Here is a 20,611-nt window from a genome sequence, read left to right as displayed (position 1 = left end):
ACAACAGGTGCTGGAGAGGATGTGGAGAAATAGGAATGCTTTTACACTGTTGGTGGGACTGTAAACTAGTACAACCATTGTGGAAGACAGTGTGGCGATTCCTCAAGGATCTAGAACTAGAAATACTATTTGACCCAGCCATCCCATTACCGGGTATATACCCAAAGGATTATAAATCATGCTGCTATAAAGGCACTTGCACACATATGTTTATTGCGGCACTATTCACAATAGCAAAGACGTGGAACCAACCCAAATGTCCAACAATGATAGACTAGATTAAGAAAATGTGGCACATATACACCATTGAATACTATGCAGCCATAAAAAAGCATGAGTTCATGTCCTTTGTAAGGACATGGGTGAAGCTAGAAACCATCATTCTCAGCAAACTATCGCAAAAACAAAAAACCAAACACCACATATTCTCACTCATAGGTGGGAATTGAACAATGAGAACACTTGGACACAGGAAGGGGAACATCACACACCAGGGCCTGTTGTGGGGTGGGGGAAGGGGGGAGGGAAAGCATTAGGAGATATACCTAATGTAAATGACAAGTTAATGGGTGCAGCACACCAACATGGCACATGTATACATATGTAACAAACCTGCATGTTGTGCACATGTGCCCTAGAACTTAAAGTATAATAAAAAAAAGAAAAAAAAACAAGAAATGGGGAAAAGATCCCCTATTTAATAAATGGTGCTGGGAAAACTGGCTAGCCATATGTAGAAAGCTGAAACTGGATCCCTTCCTTACACCTGATACGAGAATTAACTCAAGATGGATTAAAGATTTAAATGATAGACCTAAAACCATAAAAACCCTAGAAGAAAACCTAGGCAATACCATTCAGGAGATAGGCATGGGCAATGACTTCATGAATAAAACACCGAAAGCAATGGCAACAAAAGCCAAAACTGACAAATGGGATCTAATTAAACTAAAGAGCTTCTGCACAGCAAAAGAAACTACCATCAGAGTGAACAGGCAACCTACAGAATGGGAGAAAATTTTTGCAATCTACCCATCTGACAAAGGGCTAATTTCCAGAATCTGCAAAGAACTTAATAAAATTTACAAGAAAAAATGAATAGACACTTTTCAAAAGAAGACATTTATGCAGCCAACAGACACGTGAAAAATGCTCATCATCACTGGCCATCAGAGAAATGCAAATCAAAACCACAATGAGATACCATCTCACACCAGTTAGAATGGTGATCATTAAAAAGTCAGGAAACAACAGGTGCTGGAGAGGATGTGGAGAAATAGGAATGCTTTTACACTGTTGGTGGGACTGTAAACTAGTTCAACCATTGTGGAAGACAGTGTGGCAATTCCTCAAGGATCTAAAACTAGAAATACCATTTGACCCAGCAATCCCATTACTGGGTATATACCCAAAGGATTATAAATCATGCTACTGTAACGATGCATGCACGCGTATGTTTACTGCAGCACTATTCACAATAGCAGACTTGGAACCAACCCAAATGTCCATCAATGACGGACTGGATTAAGAAAATGTGACACATATACACTATGGAATACTATGCAACCATAAAAAAGGATGAGTTCATGTCCTTTGCAGGGACATGGAAGAAGCTGGAAACCATCATTCTGAGCAAACTATCACAAGGACAGAAAACCAAACACCACATGTTCTCACTCATAGGTGGGAATTGAACAATGAGAACACTTGGACACAGGGTGGGGAACATCACACACTGGGGCCTGTCATGTCGGGGGCAGATAGGGGAGGGATAGCATTAGGAGAAATACCTAATGTAAATGATGAGTTAATGGTGCAGCAAACCAACACGGCACATGTATACATATGTAACAAACCTGCACGTTGTGCACATGTACCCTAGAACTTAAAGTATAATAATAAAAAAAAAAAACTAGCCAGGCATGGTGGCACATGCCTGTAATCCCAGCTACTTAGGTGCCTGAGGTGGGAGAATTGCTTCAGCCCAGCAGGCTGAGGCTGCAGTGAGCTGTGATAGGGCCACTGTACTCCACCCTGGGTGACAGAGCAAGACCCTTTCTCAAAAAATAGAAAAAAAAAGAGAGAGAGAAAAAAAAGAAAAGTGCTAAGGGGAAATAAATTTTCAAAAGACATCCGTTAAATTTTCAGATTACTCTTGCCAAGGCTTCTTGTGGAGATTTGAAAGAGATACTCTCCTTCTCTTTCCATTGTTGAATCAGGAGAGTCAGTATACTAGTCGCTGTCCAAAATCTGCCTCCTTGGCTGGGCGGTCTGGATTGGGCAGAACTGCTTCTCTAGATTCCTCCTCACTGGTCAGAGCATCTCTGAAGGAAAGGTAAGAGCCCCAGTTAGGGGCTTACAGACAAAACCCCCATCTCCCTGGGACAGAGCACCTGAGGGAAGGGGCGGCTGTGGGCAGAGCTTCTGTGGATTTAATCGTTCCTGCCTGCCGGCTCTGAAGAGAGCAGCTGATCCTAACAAGAGGGATTCTATCAGCACAGCGCACCAGCTCTGCTAAGGGGCAGACTGCCTCCTCAAGTAAGTTCCTGACCCCTGTGCCTCCTGACTGGGAGAGACCTCCCAACAGGGGTCGGCAGACACCTCATACAGGAGAGCTCCGGCAGGCATGAGGCCGGTGCCCCTTGATGAAGTTTCCAAAGGAAGTAGCAGACAGCAATCTTTGCTGTTGTGCAGCTTCCACTGGTGATATCCAGACGAACAGGGTCTGGAGTGGACCTCCAGCAAACTGCAGCAGACCTGCAGAAGAGGGGCCTGACTGTTAGAAGGAAAACAAACAAAGCAACATCAACATCAACATAAAGGACCCCCACACAGAAACCCCATTGAAAGGTCACCAGCCTCAAAGATCAGAAGTAGATAAATCTATGAAGATAAGGAAAAACCAGCACAAAAACACTGAAAATTCCAAAAACCAGAATGCCTCTTCTCCTCCAAATTATTGGAACTCCTCTCCAGCAAGGGCACAAAACTGAACAGAGAATGAGATTGGTGAATTGACAGAAGTAGGCTTTGGAAAGTGGGTAATAAAAAACTCCTCTGAGCTAAAGGAGCATGTTCTAACCCAATGCAAGGAAGCTAAGAACCTTGATAAAAGGTTACAGGAACTGCTAACTAGAATAACCATTTTAGAGAGGAACAAATGACCTGATGGAGCTGAAAAACACAGCATAAGAACTTCGTGAAGCATACACAAATATCAATAGCTAAATCAATCAAGAGAAAGAAAGGATATTAGAGACTGAAGATTAACTTACTAAAATAAGGCGTGAAGACAAGATTGGAGAAAAAAGTATGAGAAGGAAAAAAACACCTCCAAGAAATATGGGACTATGTGAAAGACTAAGTCTATGATTAATTGGTGTACCTGAAAGTGATGGGGAGAATGGAACCAAGTTGGAAAACACACTTCCAGATATTATCCAGGAGAACTTCCCCAACCTAGCAAGGCAGGCCAACATTTAAATTCAAGAAATACAGAGAACACCACTAGGATATTCCTCAAGAAGAGCAACCCCAAGACACGTAATCATTAGATTCACCAAGGTTGAAATGAAGGAAAAAATGTTAAGGACAGCCAGAGAGAAAGGTCAGGTTACCTACAAAGGGAAGCCCATCAGACTAACAGCAGATCTCTCTGCAGAAACCCTACAAGCCAGAAGAGAGGGGGGCCAATATTCAACATTCTTAAAGAAAAGAATTTTCAACCCAGAATTTCATATCCAGCCAAACTAAGCTTCAAAAGTGAAGGAGAAATAAAATCCTTTACAGACAAGCAAATGCTGAGGGATATTGTCACCAACAGGGCTGCCTTACAAGTGCTCCTGAAAGAAGCACTAAATATGGAAAGGAAAAACCAGTACCAGCCACTGCAAAAACACACCAAAATATAAAGACTAATGACACTACGAAGAAACTGCATCAACTAATGTGCAAAATAACCAGCTAGCATCATGACGACAGGATCAAATTCACACATAACAATATTAACCTTAAATGTAAATGGGCTAAATGCCCCAATTAAAAGACAGAGACTGGCAAATTGGATAAAGAGTCAAGACCCATCAGTGTGCTGTATTCAAGAGACCCATCTCACATGCAAAGACACACATAGGCTCAAAACAAAGGAATGGAGGAAGATTTACCAAGCAAATGGAAAGCAAAAAAAAGCAAGAGTTGCAATCCTAGTCTCTGATGAAACAGACTTGAAACCAACAAAGATCAAAAAAAAAGGGCATTACATAATGGTAAAGGGATAAATGCAACACGAAGAGCTAACTATCCTAAATATATATGCACCCAATACAGGAGCACTCAGATTCACAAAGCAAGTTCTTAGAGATCTGCAATGAGACTTAGACTCCCACACAATCATACTGGGAGACTTTGACACCCCACTGTCAATATTATGACAGATCAACGAGACAGAAAATTAACAAGGATATTCAGGACTTGAACTCAGCTCTGGACCAAGCCAACCCAATAGACATCTACAGAACTCTCCACCCCAAATCAACAGAATATACATTTTTCTCAGTGCCACATAGCACTTATTCTAAAATCGACCACATAATTAGAAGTGAAACACACCTCAGCAAATGCAAAAGAATGGAAATCATAACAAACAGTCTCTCAGACCACAGTGCAATCAAATTAAAACTCAGGATTAAGAATCTCACGCAAAACCAACTTGATTACTGTTAAAGCTCAGATTAGTTTTATTTCTAAAATTTCTTGAATTGTTGCTTCCTTCTCTTCATTTACCTTTTCTCCTTCTGGAAATTCTATTCTTGGCATAAGTCTCTTGGCTTGTTCTATATTTTCTTTTTTTACTCATAATTTCTATTTATGTTTATTTTTCTTTTTTAGTTTCTATATTTGAACTTTCAAAACACTTATTCAGTTTTCAGTAGTGCTCATTCCAATTTCTTCACATTTTTGGAATCTTAAAAATTAAAAATCATTTTTTTCCAAAACCTTTTGCTTTCTCATAATTTCTTTGTTATATTTTTTTAAAAAGCTGCCTCCTTTAATTTTCCATTGCTTTTGACGTGATGAATCATTTAAGAAATATCATTTTAATTTTCAAAAGAAAAATGTAATGTTGATCCCTAGTACTTGAACATTACAAAGAAAGTATGTTCTGCACAAAATCTACCTGAAACTACAATGAATTGGAAGAATTACCTAAAATATTTAGACAAGAAGAAAAGGAAACCTTTCACCTAAATGTAACTGGAAAATTGCTCAAATTTTCCATTTACTACAGCTATTCAAATCTATATTATGAGTGCTTAATAGATACATTCAGATTGTTAGAATCCTAGGTCTAGCAGGAACTCTCAGAATATTTAGTCTGAAGATTATGAACTTAAAGCCCTATAGAGACCAAGCAGTTGACATAAATGTAGGAAAACGGAGAGTCCATGTCTATGTAAGCAAGCACTAACCAACTTGAGTTTCTTTTTGCTCAAGAAAAATTGGCAACTGTGTATCACAGTCTTCTACTTTTTCAAGAGAACCCAGAAATTCAGATTTTAATATGAGCTCACCTTTTAAATGTTGACAACATATTCATAATTTTCTTAGACAATACAAAGCCAGTTTTGACCAGCAGCCTGTGATCGCATCTCGGCTTCTGATATTGGAGTTTTCAAACTGGGACTCCTTCCCAAACAATAAGTGAATTTCCAAGATCACAAGATAATTAACATAAATTTAAATTCAATATTTTCATGTCTAAATAATTTCAACCAAAATGGTCCAAGTAAAATGTATTTGACTATGTTTACTGAGTCCACAAAAATAAGCATATTTAGTATAGACTTTATTAAATAAGCACTTTATATAGAAGTGAATATCATGTGTTGATCAGCAAATTATCTGTTCAATTATTTAACTTCATTCATATAATTTGTGGAGGAGGGGGTTAAGAGGTCAGCAAGACATACCAAAAAGTAGAATTAATTCCATGGAGAGTTGAAAGTTTTATTATGGACTATTTTGTAATTATCATTATTATTAGTTTTTCTTTTCTCCTAACCTGGGACAGATTTCTAACTTTTTCTGTTTTTTGTTTTGTTTGTTTGTTTGAGACAGAGTCTTACTCTATGGCCCAGGCTGGAGTGCAGTGGCATGATCTTGGCTCACTGCAACCTCTGCTTCCCAGGTTCAAGCAATTCTTGTGTCTCAGCCTCCCAAGTAGCTGGGATTATAGATGCGCACCACCACGCCCAGCTAATTTTTGTATTTTTTGTAGAGACGAGGTTTCACCATGTTGGACAGTTTGGCCTTGAACTCTTGACCTCAACTGATCGGCCTACTTTGGCCTCCCAAAGTGCTGGGATTACACTCAGGCCTGTAGGCCTGAGCCACCATGCCCAGCCTAACTAACATTTTATAACCAACATCTTCAACACCAAATCATACAGAATAAATTAATGATTTTTCTGAGCTTATTTATCATGTAATGTCAACTCTTGAACCAAGCAAAAAAAAATTAAGTGAGGAAGAGGCCTCTGAAAGCAAAATGATGTATGTTATTAAGCCCAGTTTTCACAAAGACTCGGTGGCACCACCATCTAACAGGTCCCCCAAGCTAGAAACCTCGTAAGTTATCAGGTCCCCGAGCTGGAAACCTAGTATCTTCACTTTTCCTTATAGTTCTCCATGCTGCATTCAGGCAGTCATTAAATCCAACGATTCTATCTACAAAAGATCTATCCAATTTGTCCTTCCAGTCATTTCGACTACCACCATCGGATGTTAGGCCAGAGGCTGAAAAATGTGGCTAGTGGGCCAAATCCCACTCACAGAATGTTTTTTCTGAACTGCATGGTGTTTTTACTCTGAATATTTGCCAGTATTAAAAACTGCGAGATTTCACACACAAAAATCCAGATTTCCAGCTTTTCTTGAAAATCAGAGTATCTGGGAAACTAGGCTGAAGGTAAGTAGTACCTTTATCCTTTAGACAGCGCATACAATCTCTAGTTGGCTACAGTTCTCACCTTTACCCACACTTCACTCATTTCATTTGAGTTAGTAAACCCTGATTTAGATTTTCGCCATTTCCTCATTTTCAGAACTAACGCAACAGCTTCTTGACTGGACTACCTGCCTCTGGTCTTTACCCGTTTAATCTTTATTTGACAGCATTGATAGACTTTATAAATCAAACTTTTTCATTTTACTCCCTGCTTAAAATTCAATAGTGCCTCATCATCTACAAGATAGAGTTGAACTCCCTATTATTTGACCCCTCTGTACTTCTTCAACTTCAGCCTATGTTCAATCAAACTCAATTGCTTATTGTGCTCCAAAAGTGCCATATTCTCTCCCACTTCACTACTTTAAAAGTGCTCTTCTCAACCTAGAATGCCTATCCTTTCTTTGTCTGGCTAACTCCTACTCTTCCTTCAAAATCAGCTCAAATATTATCTTCTCTGGGACACTCTGCCAGGCTCCTTCTCCCCACCCTCTCTACCTAACACTCCCAATCAATCTACTAGGCAGCTACTCTTGCATATCAGTAGCACCCTGTGACTATTATAGCACTATATTAAAATTATTACTTTTTTATCTGTGTCCTCCAACTAGAGTGAGCTCCTTGAAGACAACCACTATTAAATTTCAGCTTAGAATATAAATAAGAAGATAAAAGTGCTTCCTCAATTATTTCTATCATAGCAGTAGATGAGAAAAGGAACATTTGTAAAAGGCCTCTTATATGCCAAGTACTACAGCTAGTCCTTTTGCAATATCTCATTTAATAGTAAAATTTACAAGTAAAAATAGAATTTGGAATTTCAGTTACAGTTTGGTTAAATTTTTATATATTAGTTGCTTTTGTACTCCAACATTATACCATTTTGAGGTTACAACTCTCAATTGAATACAAACAAGTTGCTTTTCATTTTCAGTTTTTTTAGTTTAGTTTTTTTTTTTTTTTTTTTTTGAGGAGATAAGGTCTAGCTATGTTGCCCAGACTGGTCTCAAACCCTTGGGCTCACTCTTCCCGTTTATTCTCCTTGTTACATTCAGTAAAAGGATCCTCCTGCCTCAGCCTCCTAAGTAGTGGGAACTCCAGGCACACACCACCACACCCAGCTCTAGTTCCTATTATTCCTTAGTTAACTTATTTAGTACATAACTTTCCCTAATTTGAAAAATGGGGAGGGTGGAGTAAAAAGCAAACACCACTCAAGATCAACATCAACAAAACTTAGGGAAATGTTTTTAAAAATCAATATCCATTTGACAAAACATTCATATAAAGAGAAATCTTACAGGTAAGATGTCATGGAAAGAGAAACATTAAATAAACATTAAACAGGGAAGATTCATTCAAACATATTTTGTAGCCACTCTTATATTTAGCAAAATAGGTAAAATTATTGCAAAAGGTTTAAAAGGCAAACTTACCCTTTCTGTAAGAATTACAATTGGTGAAAATGCAGAATTCATGAAATCATAAACATCAATTTGGAATAAGTATTTCAGAATCTGAAACTCAGAAGCATCTTCTGTTGATTTATAAATAAAAATATGTTAGCATGATATTATATAACTTCTGATTCTAATTTCTTCCTTAATTGATGCATTAGAGAATAAATAACCTGTTTCTTACCTTTTTGAGAAATATAATTTTGAGAAGACAAAGAGTTATCAGTTGAAACCATCTGACTATTTAGCAGGGTATTTTCCACAGATCTGTCTATCTCCACCAGAGCAGGCCCTTCAGTGTCTACTGATGGTTTCGAATTTTCATCACTATCTTTAGAAGATGAGGGCTCAAAATATACTTTTTCATGAATTCTCTTAGGTAACTCTATGTTAGAGATTATATCTACAAATAAATAAAAAGAAATGTGTTTTTCCAAAATACTTGCTTTGTTGAGGGCTCCCCTTTTGTTTTCTAGGCAGGTCATTTTTCTGAACTTTTGTAGGTCATTATGATACTTCGTTAAAGAAAGGATACACTAAAACATAAATTGTATCCTGTATTAGTTCCTATTGCTAGTAAGATAAATTACCAAAACTTGGTGGTTTAAACAATGCAAATATATCCTCTTAGAGTTCTGGAAGTCAGAAATTCTAAAACCAAGGTGTTGAAGTTGTCAAGGCTGCATTCCTTCAGGAGGCTCTAGGGCAGAATCCATTTCCTTGCTTTTTTACTTTCTGGAGGCCTCCTGCATTCCTTGACTCATGGCCCCATCCTCCATTTTCAAAGCCAGCCATGTAGCATCTTCTAGTCTCTGTCTCTCTTACTCTGATACCCCTGCCTTCCTCTTATAAGGAGCCTTGTAATTATATTAGACACACAAGGATAATCTCTCCATTTCAAGATCCCTAATCACATCCGCAAGGTCATTTCCACCATGTAAAGTAACATATTCTCAGGGTCTGGGGATTAAGATATAGACATCTTTTAGAGGCTTTTATTCAGCCTACTACATAGCCTTTTCTTTATTCCTCAGCCAAGGAAGAATTACAAAAGCTATATATAATTCTATTCTCTACATGCCTTTTTCTCTTAAAAATTACTTTTAAAAAACCCTAAAACTAACATAACTGTCAACAATTCTGTTGTACTATATATGTACATATATAGTACATATGACTAAGAATAAGGCAACACATAGATTCCCTTCAGATTTCATTCCTGCTATGTATGCATTTGTTAAACAGAAGGTGTAATATCTTAAAAAAAGTATCAGTGTACTCCTGAAAAACAATAATAAAGAGTAGTAAGTGAATTGTTCAATGTCTAATTTTGCTCTTTGAGCTTATGAGTCTTAACATAGCGCTTTGACACTTTCATTTATTTATCATTGTTTAAAAGATGAAAGTCCCAATTGAGCAAACACATACCAGTAATTTAGTAATAGCACCTATGGATGATAATACTTAACAAGAGCATACAAATGAGGAGTCTGAATTCAAAGGGAGTATTGTACAATACAGGACTCAAGTAGTGATCTACAGTAATGTTTAATGCTATAAGAAAAAAGGATTATTCAATAATTATACTCAAATTTACATGTAGCTATATTGATTATTTTAAAATACTGTTTTAAACTGCATTTGAAATAAATATATAATAAGAAAAATGAATATTCCCTATACCATTTTCATATTTAATTATATTTTTAGATATTATTTACACAATTAAACCTAAGCTTTAAGATTTATATTAAATACAGATATGCTTTTCTTTATCATTGCTTATTAGCAGAATTTTAAGTCAAATAAAATAATAATTTTTAATATTTAACTGTACTGGGGAAACTCATTATTTAAGTATGCACAATTGGAATCCTTTTGTAAAATCGTTATTCACATTGTAATATAAATAACTGTTCCCTAATTTACCCATTTTGTAAATTCCTAAATCAATATGTTAGTTTCCTGTAAATGTGGATATCTCAAGTCTGAGCCTTTCACAAACATAGATTCAAGATCAGTGATTCATCTTGCTTATGCACTATACTTACGGCAAGTTTTCATTTGTTATTCCCTGAAAGAGTTGTTGGAATCTGAAAAGATTGGCTGTTTAACTCTTTCTCTAATATCCAGAAAATAGGACCTGTGGCTTTATAGAAATCTCTCTTTTAGGATGCTTTTTTAAAAACAAATTTTTGCATGATCTCATGTTGCTTTTCATTCAATTTTTATTTAATATTGTAGTGTTTTGGAATAACCCACTTTGTTAATAAATGACGTCTTTTTTCTGAAATTTAAAAGAATTTCTGAATATTTTCATAAAAATTCCTCAAAACTAGTTAAAAATTGCAGGAACATCCTATTCTCATTTAACTATTTACCAATTTTAGAAATTCTTCCAGTATCTCTATATAAAATGATAAATTTTAAATATATATATATACATATTTTTTTTTTGAGACTGAGTCTCACTCTATTGCCCAGGCTGGAGTGCAGTGGCACAATTTCAGCTCGCTGCAACCTCCACCTCCCGGGTTCAAGTGATTCTCATGCCTCAGCCTCCCGAGTAGCTGGGATTACAGGGGCACACCACCACACCCGGCTAATTTTTGTATTTTTAGTAGAGACAGGGTTTCATCATGTTGGCTAGGCTGGTCTTGAACTCCTGACTTCAAGTAATCTGCCTGCCTCAGCCTCTCAACGTGCTGGGATTACAGGCATGAGCCACCACACCCCACCAATATTTTCTTTAGAGAAAAAGTGTCACCGTGTTGCCCAGGCCAGCCTCGAATGCCTAGGCTCAAGTGATCTCCCACCTCAGCCTCCCAAGTAGCTGGGACTATAGGATCACACCAACACTCCCAGCTAAATAAAATGTATGAAAGTGATTTTTTTGTGAAATCCTTTTGTATTCCTTGAGTTTCTATGATTGTGCTCTAAAATATTTTTATATATCAATCTTTGGAATCATCTGTCTTTCTGGATCTAATATTGTTTGGTTGTAGTCTGTCTTCCTTCTAATTACTGTGATCTGCCTTTTCATAAATATTCCTTTAGGATCTAACAAGTTTAGAACAAGAGAATTTACCTTTTAATTAGCCTTTAACAACCTAAAAAGGTCTCTAAGCTTTTTAGTCATAAAAAGCATCACACCTACACCTTTCTCATTTGGAAAATGGTTAGAATCTAAATATCTATATGTTGGTTGAGGATGTTGAGTAGAGAGCTCACATTTTAGGGAATGTTAAGGTATTACGTACAGTTCTGGAAATTCAAAAAAATCACCTGGTTCTAATGGAAATGTGTTTCCTTCTGAGTTTGTTGCCCTTTTCCTGTGAAAGGTTTTCTGTCATTCTAGGGTTTGTTTTTGTATTATTGGTCAATATTTGCTGCATTTATATTCTGTCCATCATAGAGTCATAAGGATGGAGATGTCGGAAAGTCATAAAGTTTTCTACTTAAAATACCATCCACATGTTTTTAATCATAGGAGTTGCTAGATACCTGGACATCTAGATCTGAAAGTATTATCGTATATGCTGTTGCCCACTGTTGAACTCTCAGAATTGAGGGACTTGAGGGAGAAAGTTGAAAACTTTTTCCCTTTTTTTTGCCTGAGTTTTCTTATTACCTTGAAACTTAAAGAAAACCCTTGTTATCATCTGGGCACGGTAGCTTATGCCTGTATTCCCAGCACTTTGAGAGGCTGAAGTGGGAGGATCCCTTGAGCCTAGGAGTTGGGACCAGCCTGGACAACATAAGGAGACCCCATCTCCACAACCTATAAAAATAAATTAGCTGGGTGTAGTGGTGCACACCTGTAGTCCCAGCTACTCAGGAGGCTGAGGTCGAGGGATAGATTGAGCCCTGGAGATTGAGGCTGCAGTGAACTGTGATCGCACCACTGCACTCCAGCGTAGGTGACAGAGTGAAACCTTGTCTCAAAACAAAAACAAAAGAAAACTCTTGTTATCATAGTTCTTCTTAGGAAAAACAAAACTACAGACCTAGAATAAGATCTAATTTAATAATCAAAACTATTTAATTAAAGTTTCCCTTAGCTGGCCAGGCACAATGGCTCACACCTGTAATCCTAGCAGTTTGGGCGGCTGAGTGGGGCAGATCGCTTGATCTCAGGAGTTTGAGACCACCATGGGCAACATAGTGAAACCCTGTCTCTACAAAAAATACAAAAAATACAAAAAATACAAAAACTAGTGGCTGTGTTGGCACGTGCCCATAGTCCCAGCTACTTGGGAGGCTAAGGTGAGAGAATTGCATGAGCCCAGGAGGTCGAGGCTGCGGTGACCTGAGATCATGCCACTGCACTCCAGCTTAGACAATAAAGTGAGACCCTGTCTGAAAAAAAAAAAAAAAGTTTCCCTTAGCTTAGGTTTCTAAGAAAATCGTTCAAATATAGTTGTATTGGGAAGGTGTTATTGGGTTAAAAAGCGAATGTGAATGAGAAAATTCACACCTACCAGAATGGGAAATCAATAGACATTATCTAAAATAGGATAATCAAAGCAGGACAGGATAAAGATTCTATTTAGAAAACTCTTAAATACTAAAAAGATACTGCTTTAAAAACAAAAAAAGAAAATTACTGTCTCTGGGAAAGCAGTGGGAGTGGAGGTAGATGGAGAGAACAGAAATTGCTTTTGTCAAAAAAAAAAATGCCTTAGCACTATTTCAAATTTTAAACTATTTACATACAATATTTTGATAAAAATTAAAATTTATTGTACAATACTTTAAGATTTTCTTGGAACATCTTTAGATCTCCAATCATTATTTTTCTGTTGAGATTTTATTTTATAATATTAAGATCTAAATTCCAGAGTAAACCGGAAATTGATAAAAGAACTAAGTATTTTGAAAGACGTGGATTCCTGGACTTTTTCATCTGATTTGCACTTATAAAAATAAAGTATGTTTAAGAATAAAATAAATTCTAATATAAATATTTTCATACAAACCTGACAGACTGTATGAACTTTTGAACATCATAACTTTTGTATTATCTGTGGGATAATTATCAACGGAAAATTCTTCAGTTTCTTCATTTTCAATTACATTATTTTGATCCAGTATCTGTTTGGGAAATGGCAATTCTGTTTCCTTTGGAATGTTCTGGAAGTTCCAAGGGTTGTCAAAATTATACAAGAACTTTTTCAAATATGGCATAGTATCAGATTTGTCTGTTTTTTCTAAGACTGGTTTCTTGTCTATTTGATCTTCTGTTTCTATAATTTTTATCATATCTATTTCTTGTTCTTTTTCAGGGTCTAATTCACTTGTTAGAGGATGTTCATGTTCATCTGCCCCACAATCTTCTTCATTTTTCCTGTCATCTAACATAATTTTATCTTCCTTGGCATATGCAAAGCCTAGTATAGCAAAACCAAAATCAAACCAACTTGGCTTGAGACTCAAGCTATCATTAGTGATTGTGTCTTTTTTTTCTGTTAATATTTCTGTACATGGAACTGTGGCTTCTTTATCAGATGATATGGAATTGGGGAAATCTTGTAGTGGTGGATTGCTTTCTTCAGCTATTAATTCAAGCCCTGTATCCTCATCTCCAAAACCTAAATAACTTGTAAATCCACCACCAAACCAACCAGTGGGTTGAGGTTTGGGAATGTGTTCTGACTCAGATGCTAGTTCAGACTGTGTCTTTGGCACAGAATCAATTTCTGATTCAGATTCTTGCTGATGTTCTGTTTGAGGCTCACCATTGTTTAATTCCTCTAGGTCATTCTCATCTTCCACTGCTATTTTTCTACTCCGAAATGAGCTTTCTCGTACAGGTTCAATAACTGATTCAAAAGCCTTCTCTTCAGCTTGTTCTCCTCCCAATCCAAACCATTCTTTGACTCCAGACACAGCTGAAGATGGTGGGACATGCACTTCTGGAATATGATCCTGTTCCATACTTTCAACAACTACTTCTTCCCAGTCTTTTGATTCACTGGTACTTCCGATATCTTCAGGAGCCTCTAATGCTGGAACTTGGTCTTCAAACAAAGTACTTTCATAAGTTGCATAAAATCCAGGTTCTGTCTGAAAATCACTTTCATATATACTAGATTTTTCATCTTTATCTTCTTCATAAGGATATATATTTTCACCATAATCACCATTTAATTCACTATCTTCATTGTCAAATGTGTAACTTACTCCAAGAAGACAAAGAAAGTCAGATTCCTAAAAGGAAAAAATATATATATGATTAACATGAATGTACTAGAGCTCCTTGTTTCTACCTGAGTCATTTAAAATGGATAATTGTGATATTCCCAAGACACATGACTAGCTCAACAGCAGAGCAAAAACTCAAACACTTGTATCACAACTGATTTCAAGGCTAATTATGTAAACCTAAATGAAAAACCTTTTACATTATGGTTTTTTGTTTCTTTGTTTGTTTTTAGAGACAGGGTCTTGCTCTGCTGACCAGGCTGGAGCATAGCTCACAGCTTGCTTGAATTCCAGGATTCAAACAATCCTCCCTCCTCAGTCTCCCAAGTAGCTGTTACTATACCCAGCTAATTTTTAAAAATTGTGAAGATAGAGTCTCGCTATGTTGCCCAGGCTGAACTTGAACTTCTGGCCTCAAGCATTCATCCCTCCTCAGCCTCCCAAAGCACTGGGATTACAGATGTGAGCCACCGCACCAGGCCCATTATGATTTATTTGTTATTAAGTAGTTGAAATTTGGGGGCCGGGTATGGTGGCTCACGCCTGTAATCCCAGCACTTAGGGAGGCTCAGGCCAGTGGATTGCCTGAGCTCAGGAGTTCGAGTCCAGCCTTCTCAACATGGCGAAACCCCATCTCTACTAAAAAATACAAAAATTAGCCAGGCATGGTGGTGGGCGCCTGTAGTCCCAGCTACTCGGGAGGCTGAGGCAGGAGAATTGCTTGAACCCAGGAGCCAGAGGTTGCAGTGAGCCAAGATCACACCAGTGCATTTCAGCTTGGGTGACACAGTGAGACTCTGTCTCAAAATAAATAAATAAATAAATAAAAATTTTAAAAAATAGTAGAAATTTTTGAGAAGCAGGGGCAATCAATGCTTCCAGTGTATTCTGCAAACAAAATCTGATGAAAAGGCATGCATATCCACAAAATCTTGTATCTCCGAAGAACACACTGACTGAACACATGTGTGTTTGCAGTGATTTGAGGTAGGGTTCTATGGTTTGACTCTGTCCCCAAAAACCATATATTGGAAACTTAATCCCAAATGCAATATTGTTGACAGGTGAGGGCTGGTGAGAGGTGATCAGTCCATAAGGGCAGAATGGGTGGGATTAATGCCATTACTGCGTGAGCGGGCTTGTTATCACAGGAGTGGGTTCCCTTATAAAAGGACCACCAGTTCGGCACCTGTCTTGCTCTCTGTCTCTCCCTTTCTCCCCATCTTGCCTTCCAGTATGAGATGTTGCATCCAGAAGACTTCTCAGCCTTCAGAACTGTGAGAAATAAATTTATTTTCTTTATAAGTTATCCAGTCTCTGGTATTCTGTTATAGCAGCACAACATTGACTAAGAGGGGAATTTCACAGCATATTCTTATAGCTCAGACAGACCGGAGACTCTAAAGCAAGCTTGTCCAACCTGCAGCCTACAGGCTGCATGCAGCCCAGGATGGCTTTGAATGTGGCCCAACAAAAATTCATACACTTTTAAAAAATACTATGGGATTTTTTTTTGCAATATTTCTTTTTAGCTCATCAGCTATATTAGTGTTAGTGTATTTTATATGTGGCACAAGACAATTCTTCTTCTTCTAGGGTAGCCCAGGGAAACCGAAAGATTGGACACCTCTGCTCTAAAGCATGAAAACCTTGTTAAAAGTTGCATCAAAAGGCTGGACACAGTGGCTTATGCCTGTAATCCCAGCACTTTGGGAGGCCAAGGCAGGAGGAGCGCTTGAGCCCAGGAGGTCAAGGCTGCAGTGAGCCATGATTGCACCACTTCATTCCAGCCTGAGCAACAGGGCAAGATCCTGTCTTTAAAAAAAAAAAAAAAAAAAAGTTAGCTAGATGTGGTGGCCCATGCCCGTAATCCCAGTGCTTGGGGAGGCTGAGGTGGGCAGACTGCTTGAGCCCAGGAGTTTATACCCAGCCTGGGCAACATGGAGAACCCCTGTCTCTACAAAAAAATACAAAAATTAGCTAGGCATAGTGGCATGTGCTGTAGTCCCAGCTACTCTGGAGGCTGAGGTGGGACGATCCCTTGAGCCTGGGAGGTTGAGGCTCCAGTGGGCTATAATTGTGCCACTGCACTCCAGCCTGGGTCACAGAGTGAGACCCTGTTGTAAAAAAAAAAAAAAAAAAAAAGTTGCACTAAAACAATTTGACTTCATTTATTGAGATATTGCATACAGCCAATGGAAGTGAGGATCCACTTGCTCATCTCACAGAACCACCAAATCATTAAGCAGAAACATGATGAAGACTTTTTTTTTAATCCGAATGTTAGAAATACTGATGTGTGCTGCCTTTGGATATTACCATTATGAAATGAGAATAAAGTTTAGGTTTTTTAAAGAATAAACTTCAGAATTGCGATTTTACAATATATACTTGGCACTGCAGTCTAGTACATGATTAAGAACAGACTCTGGAGTCAAACCCTTTGGGTTCAATGCCCAACCCTGCCATCTACCACCTGTGTGACCTTGGGTGAATTTTATGATCTTTCTATGCCTCAGTCTCCTTCATCTGTAAGATGGGGATGTTGGGGCTCAGAAATACCCCCAAAATGAAGGCATCAGAAGCAAAATTCTTTTCTGCCTTCTCCTATTCTCCACCTCTCAGTCTCATTTTCCCCTGAGGCTAGTCATAGAAAGTAGAATTCCTCTTTCCCAAGGCAGGTCATAGAAACCAGAACCCCTTTTCTCCAAAGCCAGCCATATAATCTGAAATTATTACTCTAATTTTTCCTCCTCTTTTCTATGCAAAGCTATTCATAAATTATCTGACCTACCTTGTTTGATTGTAGGGCATAACACCCCCATTCCAGGGAAGGCCCTGCCCTATAGCCAGAAAGATGCAATGCATGCTCAGCAAAGCCAAGGAGAATCTAGACAGACAGGCTTTTCTGGGTTCCCCCACTCAGTCTACTGCATTAGATCATACACTTTTTGTTCAGTCATATCTCTACAGGGCTATCCATACTTTATTGAAGCTAAGCATAAAAATGGACAGTTTCCTCTGTATCTTCGGGTCTTCATTCTTTTTTCTGTTTGTTTTTTGAGATGGAGTCTTGCTCTGTCACCCAGTCTGGAGTGCAGTGGCACGATCTCCACTCACTGCAACCTCTGCCTCCCAGGTTCAAGCAATTCTCCTTTCTCAGCCTCCCAAGTAGCTGGGAAAACAGGCGCACGCCACCACACCTGGCTAATTTTTGTGTTCTTAGTAAAGACGTGGTTTCACCATATTGGTCAGGCTGGTCTTGAACTCTTGACCTCAAGTGATCCACCTGCCTTGGCCTCCCAAACTGCTGGGATTACAGGCGTGAGCCACCACCCCCAGCCTGGTTCTTCATTCTGAAGTTTCCTGTGTCACGTAAAATTGTGATCAAATAAATTTGTATGCCTTTTCACTTATTAATCTTCCTTTTGCAAGTTGACTTTTCATCTGACTTTCAAAGGGAACTTTCCTCCTTGAATCCGCCAGGGAAATTGACAGTACCTATTTTACCGAGGTGTTGTGAGGATTAAATGAGTCAAATGTTTAGAATAGTAACTGTCTCTAGTAAATACTCCCATATCCCAGCCCAAAGTTACAGTACCCCAGATACAATGAGAAATGTGGGGATAAAAGGCCCAAATCGTCTTGCCTCTCTCTCTAGTAAAGATAACTCCAAAGGGCCATTCCAGCTCCAGAGCTCCTTAGGAAATCAACTGAGACCTTCACTGCAACTACATCACAATTTGACTTCTCTGTCTGCCCGGTCATGCTTCTTTTTTCTTCTTCTTCTTTTTTTTTTTTTTTTTTTTTTGAGACAAAGTTTCACTCTGTCGCCCAGGCTGGAGTGCAGTGGAGCAATCTTGGCTCACTGTAACCTCCGCCTTCTGGGTTCAAGCAATTCTCCTGCCTCAGCCTCTCAAGTAGCTGGGATTACAGGCGTGCACCACCACACTCAGCTAATTTTTGTATTTTTAGTAGAGACGGGGTTTCCCCATGTTGGCCAGGCTGGTCTTGAACTCCTGACCTCAAGTGATCTGCCCATCTTGGCCTCCCAAAGTGCTGGGATTACAGGTGTGAGCCATAGTGCCCAGCCAAGTCCCGCTTTTTCTTTTGTTCTTCACAGGTGCTATTCCCAAGGGTACTACCCAGCAAACTTCTTGGATGCAAAGATTCGTCTCAATATCTGTTTCCCAGGGAACTTGACATAAGAATTTGAGGCATCTGTGTGCTACTTTGTGTCTGGCACTGTGCTAGGTGCTGGGATTCTGCAGTAAACAGCAGAAAAAACTAATTGTAAATTGCAATAAATGAGGACAGGTGCGGTGGCTCACACCTGTAATTCCAGCACTTTGGGAGGCCGAGGCGAGTGGATCACTTGAGGTCAGGAGTTCGAGAGCAGCCTAACCAACATGGTGAAACCCCGCCTCTACTAAAAATACAAAAATTAGCCAGGCTTGGTGGCGGGTGCCTGTAATCCCAGCTACTTGGAAGGCTGAGGCAGGAGAATCACTTGAACCCGGGAGGCAGAGGTTGCAGTGAGCAGAGATCGCGCCATTGCACTCTAGCCTGGGCAATAAGAGGCGAAACTCCGTCTCAAAAAAAAAAAAAAATGCAATAAGTGCTATGAAGGAAATAAACAGGAAGCTGTGATTAAGAAGCAATAATTCCTTTAGAATCACCATGGAAGGCCTCTCCAAGGCACTGGTTTTTATTTTTAATTTTCAAACTCAGCATACTTTCATTTCAGTTTTATTGAGGTATACTTGGTATACATAAACTGCATATAATGAATGTATGCGTTTGAACAAATGTATACACTTCTGTTACCATCACCACAATCCAGATATTAAAACATATCCTTTGCTTCCAAAAGTTTCCTAGGAGGCACTGATGTTTAATCTCAGGCCTAATGGATAAGAAGGAACTAGCCAAGTGAAGTATTTGGGGAAAGCATTCCAACCAGAAGAAATAGCCTGTTTGGGTCCCCAGGCTGGGAAAGAGCTTGGCATGTTCTAAGAACAGTCAAAAGTCCGGATTAGCCAGGATCATGGTGAGTGAGGGGAGAGTGGCACCAGAGACAGGGTCAGCAAAGGAGGCAGGAGCAGATCATGTGGGACTGTGAAGCCAGGGAAAGAAGTCTGGGATTTATTCCAGGTCCAGTGAAAAGCCACTAAAGGGCTTTAATCAAAGGAATGACATAATCTGATTTTTTGTTTTTACAAGATTCATTACTGTTTGGAGAATGGATTGAAAGAGGGCAAAAGTATAGGCAAGAAGTATAGTTAGAAGGCTATTTAGTATTCTAATCAATAGATGAAGCTGCTTGTGGTGGCACACCTGTAGTCCCAGCCATTGGCAAGGCTGAGGCGGGAGGATTGCTTGAGCCCCAGAAATTCTGGGCTGTAGTACAGTTTGATTGTACCACTGCTTTCCAGCCAAGAGATGATGGTGCCTTGAATTAGGGCTAAAATGGAATTGAAGAGAAGACAATATACTCCAGATATATTTTAGAGATAGAACTGACAGGACCAATTATTATACAGTAAATAGACAGCTAATCCCAGAGTTTGTGATGGGAAAGAGCCAGAAAATAGGCAGTTTGTTTAACTAGATAGGCTCACTTCTCGCTGACCTTATTTAAGGTAAATTGTCTTAACCCAGAATCTGAATTAAATGAGCTAACCAAGTTTATTAATTGAAAAGTCACCTCCTGATTCCCTCGAAGCCCAACATTATCATGCTTATGAAAAACTCCAACAGCAAAAGAGGATGTACGGATATGAGACTAAGGAGTGTGGTGGAAAATAAACTTTTATCTTAGTAAGACAATAGCATTAGTAATAATATGTAACAGTTACTGAGCACTTAGTGCTGTTCTATGTACTTTACATATACTCATTTATTCTTCAATATATGTAAGGTAGCACTATATTATACTCAGCGC

The 20,611-nt window shown here is 38.6% G+C and overlaps 1 protein-coding gene across 4 annotated transcripts in view; it reads right to left on the bottom strand.

The window, feature by feature from the left end:
- MIA2 (MIA SH3 domain ER export factor 2) overlaps nt 1–20,611 on the bottom strand; it is a 118,263-nt gene that overhangs the window by 87,129 nt on the left and 10,523 nt on the right. For 3 of the 4 annotated variants that reach the window (XM_063651573.1, XM_054449494.2, XM_054449496.2), the window contains 3 exons: nt 13,443–14,673; nt 8,648–8,866; nt 8,443–8,543 (listed from right to left, as the gene is read on the bottom strand). In XM_063651573.1, the coding sequence (XP_063507643.1) occupies nt 8,443–8,543; nt 8,648–8,866; nt 13,443–14,673 (1,551 nt within the window). The remainder of the gene's footprint in view (nt 1–8,442; nt 8,544–8,647; nt 8,867–13,442; nt 14,674–20,611) is intronic. The other variant, XM_054449498.2, reaches the window with a different exon arrangement.

Source organism: Pongo pygmaeus, chromosome 15, assembly GCF_028885625.2.
Source record: "Pongo pygmaeus isolate AG05252 chromosome 15, NHGRI_mPonPyg2-v2.0_pri, whole genome shotgun sequence".
NCBI lineage: Eukaryota > Metazoa > Chordata > Mammalia > Primates > Hominidae > Pongo > Pongo pygmaeus.
Note: the sequence above shows the minus strand (reverse complement) of the source record. Positions and strands in the feature narration are given on the sequence as shown.